At 34.8% G+C, this 11,809-nt stretch overlaps 1 protein-coding gene across 1 annotated transcript in view; it reads right to left on the reverse strand.

The window, feature by feature from the left end:
- Positions 1-11,130, reverse strand: part of LOC127725221 (uncharacterized) — a 29,140-nt gene extending 18,010 nt beyond the window's left edge. The window contains exons 1-3 of the mRNA XM_052232074.1: positions 8,806-11,130; positions 1,885-2,335; positions 317-512 (exon numbers count right to left, since the gene is read on the reverse strand). Coding sequence (XP_052088034.1) covers positions 317-512; positions 1,885-2,335; positions 8,806-9,649 — 1,491 coding nt within the window. The 5' untranslated portion in view covers positions 9,650-11,130. The remainder of the gene's footprint in view (positions 1-316; positions 513-1,884; positions 2,336-8,805) is intronic.
- Between the last annotated feature and the right edge of the window lie 679 nt (positions 11,131-11,809).

Below are 11,809 nucleotides of genomic sequence, written 5' to 3' on the forward strand. Positions count from 1 at the left end.
TCGATGTCGGTAGCCTATTTGACAAACTCTTTTATAGACAACTTCACGATGTCGGTAGCCTATTTGACAAACTCTTTTATAGACAATTTCTCGATGTCGGTAGCCTATTTAACAAACTCTTTTATAGACAACTTCTCGATGTCGGTAGCCTATTTGACAAACTCTTTTACATACAACTTCTCGAAGTCGGTAGCCTATTTGACAAACTCTTTTATAGATAACTTCTCGATGTCGGTAGCCTATTTGACAAACTCTTTTAAAGACAACTTCTCGATGTCGGTAGCCTATTTGACAAACTCTTTCATAGAAAACTTACACTAAATTTCTTCTCGTTGTCTGTGGGTTTAATCTCTATGATATTGCTCACGAGCTCTTCAGTCTCAGTCAGCTCTAGTACACCCGTATCCTGGTCAAGTCTTGTCACTTCAACATCCTCTCGATTTAAAGATCCCTTAAGAGATCTGATGATACATCCAACTCCAGGGTCATAATCCCCAGGGTCAACGCTGTATCTATTTTACAAGAAAATATATATTTGAATGTTAATATACACCAGATTTAAAACATGTATGATGAAACAATTGTAATATAGTTCAGTATCTCCATTTTTTGCAGTACCTTTTTCATGTTAAGCAGTTTAACTGGGATCTTTATGAGCTTAATGTATCTTGATGATCATAATACTATTTTTCAAACTTTTCAACCTTTTGTGTATTAACTTCCATGCCTGTTGTTAAAGAATCATTCTTAAGTGGTTTACATGTTTTTCTTTCCTGACGTAATTTTATAGGAACTTTTCGAGATGCAGTTACTTTCATTTGCATGGTAATTTATTGGTTTTATGACTTTGATAGCTACATGATTTACTATTGTTGGAGTGCTTTCTCTGATAAGAATGTTCCATTTGTCTCATCTTTTTATCAACCGTAAGCTACATATTCAAATCTTTAAAATATTGATCTGAACTATTCATATATACCACAATATAGGTACAAATTTCCTGAATGACCTCAATCTGAGTTTATTTAAGCACATAATAGTCAAAGAAAGGGACAGACACAATATGAAGAGGAATGGACATACTTACAATAGCTAAGGAAAAGACAACTTTTAAAAGAAAGAAAAAGACAGACTTAAAAAAGAAAAGACATACTTAAAAAGGAAAATGACAGACTTAAAAATGAAAAGAAAGACTTAGAAAGGATAAGACAGACTAAAACAGACTGAACAGCTTCGCCATTGAAAATTGAACAAGTAAAGAGAGGCTTACAATAGGTGATCATATACATTGAAAGGACAGACAAACAATGGCCAAAAAGAGGACAGACATTCCTATATAGGCACCTACGTTTTAATATTGTATTTGTATTGTGTCATTGATCAAATTTATTCGGTCAGTGTATGTTTACTTGTTTTAGTTTAAATATCTTTTTGATCGAGTTACGCCATTTCAATTCATATTTTATAGTGTGTCTTTTTATATTGTAATGTTACAATTTTGTCTCAGGTTAGGGTGAAGGTTGGCGCCTGTTAAAACGTTGAAACCCGCTGAATTTTTTTGCACCTGTCCTAAGTCAGGAGCCTGTTGTCGTTTGTTGGTGTGGTTCATAGGTGTTTCTCGTCTTTTAAATAGATTAGACCGCTGGTTTTCCTGTTTGAATTAGTTTACACTAGTCATTTTTGGGCCCTTTATAGCTTGCTGTTCGGTGTGAGCCAAGGCTCCGTGTTGAAGGCCGTACTTTGACCTATAATTGTTAACTTTTTATACAATGTGACTTGAATGGAGAGTTGTCTCATTGGCACTCATACCACATCTTCTTATTTATATTAGATACAGACAGTGTACTTTTATTTATCGTATATTTCTCGATAAAATATACCTACATGTATCTCGGCCAATTATTTGGATTTATTCTTTCTGCTTCTTTTCTGGCTTTTTCTTCGTCAGCACGTTTCCGTTCATCCTGAAAAGTTGTTCCTTTCTTCTTTGCTTCTTCCATTAATCCTTTGTCTTCTACTTCTCTTATTTTTCTCTCTTCCTCTGCCTTCTTTTCTGCCCTTTCTTGCGCTCGTTTCCTAGCTTCATCATCAGCTTTACGTTTCTCTATAGCCGCTTTCCTTGCCTCCTCAGCGGCTTTCAGAGCCACTTCAGCCGATTCCCATGCCTTCTTTGCCAGACTTTCTGCCTCAGCAGCTTCGATCTCTGTCTCATTAGCTAATTGAGTTGATTCTGCTACTGCTATGGTTGCCTTGGCAATAGATGCCCTCGCTTCTGAAGCTTTGGCCAATGCAGATCGTTCCACAGCAATACGCTCTTCACGAATTTTGTGTTTTTCTAACAAAAAAATAATTATGAGTGAAATTATCACTTGGTATCACAATATTCGAGTTTAAATAATGAATATCTCATTGTTTATTAAGTTTAGAGAGATATTTGGCAATTGGATATACAACTTAACTGGTTGTTTAAAGTCTAGAGGCTAAAATTACACGAGCTAATCGCATGGATGTGATTGTCTCCGAAATTAAGTGGCTGGTCAGTGTTGATCGATGCTTCTTAATGTTTTTATGTTGATCATTTGTATTGGTGTTGTACTTTAAGTATTCTCTGAGGTAAATGTAAAGCAAAATGTCTATCCCCATCCACCTTTCCAATGGCATTCGAAATTCCCCAACGTATTGGAATAAACAAGTTGTTTGTATGTCCGTTATATTTATAAAACTGGGTGAGCACATTAAATGTCATCTTTTCGACCAGATGTGGATACGTATTTATACATCCCACACAGTCTAACTGATATGGCTACGTATCTATACATCCCGCACAGTCTAACTGATGTGGCTACGTATTTATACATCCCACACAGTCTAACTGATGTGGCTACGTATTTATACATCCCGCACAGTCTAACTGATGTGGCTACGTATTTATACATCCCGCACAGTCTAACTGATGTGGCTACGTATTTATACATCCCACACAGTCTAACTGATGTGGCTACGTATCTATACATCCCGCACAGTCTAACTGATGTGGCTACGTATTTATACATCCCGCACAGTCTAACTGATGTAGCTACGTATTTATACATCCCGCACAGTCTGACTAATGTGGCTACGTATTTATACATCCCGCACAGTCTAACTGATGAGGCTACGTATTTATACATCCCACACCATCCCACACAGTCTAACTGATATGGCTACGTATTTATACATCCCGCACAGTCTAACTGGTATGGCTACGTATGTATACATCCCACACACTCTAACTGATATGGCTACGTATTTATACATCCCGCACAGTCTAACTGATGTGGCTACGTATTTATACATCCCACACAGTCTAACTGATATGGCTACGTATTTATACATCCCGCACCGTCTAACTGATATGGCTACGTATTTATAACTGATATGGCTACGTAATTATACATCCCGCACAGTCTAACTGATGTGGCTACGTATTTATACATCCCGCACCGTCTAACTGATATGGCTACGTATTTATACATCCCGCACAGTCTAACTGATGTGGCTACGTATTTATACATCCCGCACGGTCTAACTGATGTGGCTACGTATTTATACATCCCACATAGTCTAACTGATGTGGCTACGTATTTATACATCCTGCACAGTATAACTGATGTGGCTACGTATCTATACATCCCACACAGTCTAACTGATATGGCTACGTATTTATACATCCCGCACAGTCTAACTGATGCTCCACTTTAGCAAGAGTAGTAATGCCTGACGGGATAAGTCCGAGGATGATCATATTTATTTACCAAAGTCAAACTTGGAGATGAATATGTCTAAATATCAAATATGTTATAATTTTCAATATAAAAAAGAAGATGTGGCATAATTGCCAATGAGACAATGGCATTCGAAATTCCCCAACTTATTGGAATAAACAAGTATAGCAAAAATATCAAACTTTTAAGTAAATTTAAAAAGGGTAAAGTCCGTAAAAACTGACAAAATCAAACGTAAACTTTATCAACCAACGGATCGCGTGGAAAACAGCTGTCATATTCCTGACTATGTACAGGCATTTTCCGAAGAAAAAGGTGGGTTAAACCTAGTTCATAGCTAGGTTAACCTCCCACTTGTACGACAGTTGTTTGTATGTCCGTTATATTTATAAAACTGGGTGAGCACATTAAATGTCATCTTTTCGACCAGATGTGGATACGTATTTATACATCCCACACAGTCTAACTGATATGGCTACGTATCTATACATCCCGCACAGTCTAACTGATGTGGCTACGTATTTATACATCCCACACAGTCTAACTGATGTGGCTACGTATTTATACATCCCGCACAGTCTAACTGATGTGGCTACGTATTTATACATCCCGCACAGTCTAACTGATGTGGCTACGTATTTATACATCCCACACAGTCTAACTGATGTGGCTACGTATCTATACATCCCGCACAGTCTAACTGATGTGGCTACGTATTTATACATCCCGCACAGTCTAACTGATGTAGCTACGTATTTATACATCCCGCACAGTCTGACTGATGTGGCTACGTATTTATACATCCCGCACAGTCTAACTGATGAGGCAACGTATTTATACATCCCACACCATCCCACACAGTCTAACTGATATGGCTACGTATTTATACATCCCGCACAGTCTAACTGGTATGGCTACGTATGTATACATCCCACACACTCTAACTGATATGGCTACGTATTTATACATCCCGCACAGTCTAACTGATGTGGCTACGTATTTATACATCCCACACAGTCTAACTGATATGGCTACGTATTTATACATCCCGCACCGTCTAACTGATATGGCTACGTATTTATAACTGATATGGCTACGTAATTATACATCCCGCACAGTCTAACTGATGTGGCTACGTATTTATACATCCCGCACGGTCTAACTGATGTGGCTACGTATTTATACATCCCACATAGTCTAACTGATGTGGCTACGTATTTATACATCCTGCACAGTATAACTGATGTGGCTACGTATCTATACATCCCACACAGTCTAACTGATATGGCTACGTATTTATACATCCCGCACAGTCTAACTGATGCTCCACTTTAGCAAGAGTAGTAATGCCTGACGGGATAAGTCCGAGGATGATCATATTTATTTACCAAAGTCAAACTTGGAGATGAATATGTCTAAATATCAAATATGTTATAATTTTCAATATAAAAAAGAAGATGTGGCATAATTGCCAATGAGACAACTCTCCACAAGAGACCAAATGACACTGAAATTAACAACTATAGGTCAGCGTACGGCCTTCAACAATGAGCAAAGCCCATACCGCACAGTCAGCTATAAAAGGCCCCGAAATGACAATGTAAAACAATTCAAACAAGAAAGCTAACGGCCTAATTTATGTACAAAAAATGAACGAAAAACAAATATGTAACACATAAACAAACGACAACCACTGAATTACAGGCTCCTGACTTGGGAAGGGCACATACATACAGAATGCGGCGGGGTTAAACATGTTAGCGGGATCCCAACCCTCCCCCTAACCTGGACAGTGGTGTAACAGTACAACATAAGATCGAAGTCTTTCAGAAGTCATATTGAGTAATGGTAATCAATTTCATTTATTATATTTGTTGTAACGCACAAAACTGAATTTTTGTTTAAATTGAAGGTAAAGATAAACATTTTATACATGTAATCAATTAACTTACATGTCAGTATTTAAGCCGTGATATAATTTTGTGTAAAGTGTTTATTTTTCTGTTTCTGCATGGGAAAATATCTGAGATTGCTGTTGATTAATATTTTCATTACTTGGTGAAAGTCCAATTTAATTTCCTGTCCCAAATTGATTTTATAAAATGTCAACATCAAATACAATTATAAATCTTTTCAGAAAGGTTTAATTTTAGTAGAATATTTGACAAAAAATCAAATAGATATTCCCTACAGAGATAGCTATGGATTCAAAATGGATTTATATAAACGTGAATGTCATTTCAACTGAAGGTTTTTGTATTTCTAAAAAATTAGTTAATTCACACATCTATAAATGACTTCTCATACATTATGTTGAACCTTAACTGAATAGGTAAAATAAAATTAATGTACACAAATGTCTGTTATTAAATACTATCAAGTCTACATAGAATATTTGAACAACAGCTTACTGCTTGAATAGAAAGGTACTATAACCCTACACTTCTTGCCTAGTAATTTTCATGCCTAAATTAATAATTACAGACGAACTAACGTATTAATCATAAGTCTAGAGGAAGTTTCATTCAGTTCTCTTATCTGTGTATTATATATACTACTATGTGAAATACAAATTACAGTTAGATAATATTAAAACTGAGTTCATAAAAGTAAATAAGAGTTAAAAATATGCTTCATTTAAATAAAATGTAACATAAACCATTATACATATAAGGTTAGTTTAGGCTTCATTTCCTCTTGACACATTCATTAAACATTTTAAAAGAGTATTACTTTGATATAGCAAATTTGTGATTTCAACTTACTGAAAAGAACTTATATAATTATCAATATGAAACATTCGTTTGTATTCATAACGTAAAACAAGAAAATTAAATTTAATCATGAACTGATAAATTGTTTTTGATTCGTGTTCAGCGGAAAATATTTGAATCAGAAAAAAAGATTTTTAACATAGGACGGGATACAACAGAGACACAATTTAGCACCTTTTTTGTATTTAACTAATTTTATAAGCAAAGTTGATATACTCAATAAATATAATATTCAAGTTCGGGACTATTCAATGTTCTCTGTTACTTGTAATGATTCAGAGATTAAAATCATTAATGAACTATTAATCTATTTAACCTATACAATTACTTGTATAATCTGTAAATTATATACTTTGCAGTGCTATTATGTCATCTTAATCAAGTGAATTCTGAAACTAATAGGCTTAGATTTCAACAATTAAAAATCACCGAAATAAACCATGTACAACGTCCAACTATAAAAAGATAGTTTTAATATTCGAGTTTAGTAAGTCTAAAATATTCTCATGGTGAGCCAAATTGACAGATAATTAAACCATTTGAAAATTTTTAAACTGTTAGAACAACCCTTTTTGTATAAAATAATGAATAGATAGACCTTTACTGGTGGGGGTTCCGTCACACATAAACATTTACTATACTGATGTATTGCAGGGTGATATACCTTTAGTCGTTAAAATTGTCAAAGAACTGATTAAATCTAAATCGTAAATTTCATTCGACCTTCCACAGTATAAGTTTTTTATGCCTGCACGTTATCTCTTTTTTAGAATATCTGTCATCGCTCGATCTATCCTTCTTACAGAACCTCCGAAAAAAAAAATATCGTTTCATTTTTATATCTTTTTCTGCATACATATTTACATTAAAGAAATACAGTCACCGATTTTACAGTGTAGAACGGCACGATTGCTTATCAGCAAGTTTAGTATATTTGGCATGCTTTCTGAAACTCCGATTGATCGATTGATTGTTGGTTGTTTAATGTCCAGTGGCAAATATTTCATGCATGTTCATGACGACTGTTACTTCGAGCAATCATTGGTAACGGTATAATAGTTTTTTTTGTTTTTGTTATACCGATATTGTTGTAAGCGCATGTTTAGCTTTACATCAATAGGTTTTGTCATTGTGATGTTAATTGCAGTCTCTGATATAATTCTAAAAAACATTTCTATACTCCATTCGATTCACAGCTTTAATTATTGAATAGACATTTCTGTTCTGTCGAAGATCTTAGGTTGACCTCAGTTTGTCTTTATTTTTTTGTGTCGTTGGGTTTCTGTATCACTGACGCACTATATCCAACACCCCTTTTTATTGACATACAGTGAAACCCCGTCGACGAACCTCGCCTTATGATAGATTTGTCTTCTAATTACACACCGTGTTTTTAAAAGTCACGCTTTAAATAGGCTTTACGTTCTTTATTTTTCTTTATAACTTAAGAAAATATAATGTACCCGTGATACAAAAGAATGTTTAATATAAACTGACGTTTGATGTATTGATCGTCATTTATATTATTGTCAAATGTTTTCATAAAACTTTTGAACTTTTAAAATTTAAAATTCAGAATTAACAAGTTATCAAGTTTTGTCACTTTGAGTTAAAACGTCTTATATTGTTATGAAACAAAGCAATGTTTATAGTGTTATAGAGGGGGAAAATAGCAACACAATCTCAGTATTTAAGTTTTAAATCCGTTATTATTTTTTTTTTTAAAAGTATCACAGTATTTCTCGGTTGAATGTACCCACTTAAGTATAAAGTAGAAGTTTGTAAAATGTTCATTTTTACCTTGCATTCTCTTATCTCAATATTTTGATATATAACAGATAAGTTAAACTATTTACACATAACTAGCTATCATTTATGTCTTGCTCTCTCGTTCAAATATTATATCTCCTTCTCTAGAAATATGTACATACATACATAACCTGCTGTGTTCAGTATCGAAATGTAGAAAAAAAACTCACCCAAGGTACCAGGCTTATGATTTTGTAGATCAACGCGACGGGCGAGTTTCGTCTACAAAAGACTCACCATTGACGCTCGAATAAAAAAATTAGAAGGCTAAATAAAATACAAAGTTGGAGAACATTGAGGACCCACCAATTCCGACAGGTTTTGTCAAATACAGCTAAAGTAATCTCGAAACTCATATTTCTACCGTGACACCCTTACGTACTTAACATACTTGTTCATCCCCCTTGAGGTCGTTATTAACACCTGAAGTTAAAACTATTAACATTAGGAATACTCACCTTCTTCAAACTTTTCTTGTGACTCCATCCATGTGGTTAAATCTTCTTCCCGGAATCGTTTTGCTATCAAGTTGTTCACTTCATCACCAGAAGAACGTAAATCCTTTAAACATTTATTTAAAAAGACAAATAAAGATTCATATTTCTTGTATGCATCTCTAAGTGATATAAAATCACCCTTAAATTTGTCTAAATCCATCACAAAATCGGACAATGGTTGATTATTTAACCGTGTTGTATACTCAGACATAAGATCTTTCATGTTTTCCATTAAATCTTGAACTTTGACCTCCAGTTCAGACACAGTCTCTACAGCATTGTCGATTTTTATATTCCTTCGGATTTGTTCAACAGATTCAACACCAACGTCATCTATATTTTGATCACGTGCCTCATCCATGTTTTGGTCGTCCTCGCGTGCTTGTGTATGGTCTTGACCATTTTCCTGTATCTCGTCTTTTGTTGGAACCTCGGAATCAACTGGTTGCTCCGGATTGTTCTCAGTATTTTTATTTTCATCCTGTTCGTTTTCAATTTTATCCTTAATATTATCATCACCAGTTTCATGTTCCTTTTTAAAATCTTCGTTTGTTCCCCAATCAGATATGTTTCTTTGTCGGGAATTAGATTCATTTACATTCGTCAGTTCTTCATCGTCACCTCTATCATGATGTTCCTTCCCTTCAATGTCACTTTCTTCAGAAAACACCCCATCATCGCCGTTTGTAAGGTGCACTGGCTGTTCCTCGCTTGCCTTTGTGGTATTAGTTCCTTCCATTTTTTCAGTTTCGACGTCTGAATCAGAATTTTTAACAGCTTGTCTCACAAGTTTCTGCCTTGCCATTGGCTTTTTGTCTATTTCAGTTATTGTTTCACTATTTATTTTGTCAGTATCAAGAGGCAATGGAGCGACTATATTTGAAATGGGTTCAATATCCTCCAAAGTATCGTCAGGACTTGAATTTTTCCGTGTTTCTCTATTTTTCCTATTTTGTGATTCCCTTTGTGCGTCTGTTAGTGTATCTGATAATAACGTTTTTGTGTCAATTGGAGGTTTTTGTTCGTTACCCTTACTGTTTACAGATTTATTTAACAAAGAAACGGCAGTTTCTTTATTCGTGAACTTATCAGACGTGGAATCCCCGGATGTTCTGACCTTTATTTTCGAACCTCTATCTTCAGAAGAGTGACCACCGTTTAATACGACAGGATCTTCACTTCTATACGTTGGAAACGAGTTATCGCTTATTGTAGCATCATCGCTTTCTTGTTCCTTTTTCTTTTCAAAAGTATCATCATCTACACCAGCGCATTTATTTTTTGAATTCTTCGAAAATGAAACAGAAATTTGAGAATGATTTTTTACCGAGATTTCGTCCTGGTCTGTTCTTTTATCAGAATGACTAATGATACTATGATCAGAGGATTTTATGTTTTGTTGTTTAGTCTCCTCAACGTGAATATGCTTTTTATGATCGATGCCTGCCTCCTGTTTGTTTTTGTCTTGGCAATATGACGGCCAACTTGTCTCTGTTAGTGTTGGATCATCATCGTCATCTTTATCTTTGTTGATATCCGAGTTATCCTTTGATTGCTTGTTGACATTTGTATTTTTCACGCCACCTGTTTTCTCAGTTTTGTTATCGCTTAACTCTGTTGCTGTTTTACTGTTTAATTTTGTTTCCGCGTTCTCAAAATCTTTGTTATCTTGACAATAAGATGGCCAACTTGACTCACTCAACGTAGCGTCGGCGTCACCTTTTTGATTTCCGGGATCAGACTTACTTACTGTTTTGGACTGTACCTTAGTGTTTGAATCAGTTTCGAACGTGTTGGAATATGCATAGGCTTCACTATTTTCTTGTTGATCTAAATCCTTCCTTGGAGTTGACGTTGACGATGGTTCTTCTTTACTTTTTTCTACTTCATTTCCTTCAAATTTGCTTGTAATTTTATTTTCTTTATTTTCACTAGTCACTATTTTCTTTGACACTTGTTTCTCGTTTCGATCTCTGGGTCCCTGTTTTACTGGTTTATTATCTGGTGCACTCCACTTGTCCCCATCACCATCGGAACTTTCAAATGAAGAAGAATACGAGTCGTTACTATATTCCTCCGACTGTTTAACACCGGTATCCACAACTTTGTTAACTATTGTATTATTGAACGAAACTTCTTGTTTATTAGTGACATTTAAAGTCTCGTCACCTTGAGTCAATACTTGGCGTTCTTTATTTGAATCTTTCCGATTTTTATTTAAATCACTATTTTCATTACCACTATTATCAATACAATTTAAAACCTCCGGTGGAGAAGCATTACTCCGTGGATTGGTCTGATCACTAACTGTATCATGATTTAAATTATTCCCATTAAAGTTTAACGCTTGTTCTCCGTCTAATTCGTTTTCATTAGAGTTTGTCATAAAATGAATGTCGTGATCTCTTGATTTTATCTTTGTTTTCTTTTTCCGACTTTCTTTAGAAGCCCGTCTTTGTTTGGTATAATTGTCCTTCACAAAAGATCCGTCATTTTCATGAAGCATTTTAATTAACACTTTTGTTACTATACTTAAGTACCTTTTACAATTCAATGTAAATTTAATATTTATCCATTTTATTTACGCTGTTTTGTATGTAATAGCCAATTTGTACACTTGGAACATGTCTTTACAATTAAAAAGGTTTGGAAATAAAATTTACACATAAATCTGGTATCGATCAAACTTTCAAGTTTTAAATTATAAGAGGCTTAGAGATAGAACAAAGAAATGGTTATATACCCTAAGTTTAGAATACAATCTGATTCAATCACTTTGTTTTGAGAGAGTTGTTACGGCATACAAACACACTCTAAGTAATCATATAGTACAGACATACTTATTTGTTGGTGTACGTGTGAAGTGTGTATATTACGGGCATACTTACATGTATTTGTTGGTGTACGTGTGAAGTGTGCATATTACGGGCATACTTATTTTTTGGTGTACGTGTGATGTGTGTAT

Source organism: Mytilus californianus, unplaced genomic scaffold (assembly GCF_021869535.1).
Source record: "Mytilus californianus isolate M0D057914Y unplaced genomic scaffold, xbMytCali1.0.p SCAF_15, whole genome shotgun sequence".
NCBI lineage: Eukaryota > Metazoa > Mollusca > Bivalvia > Mytilida > Mytilidae > Mytilus > Mytilus californianus.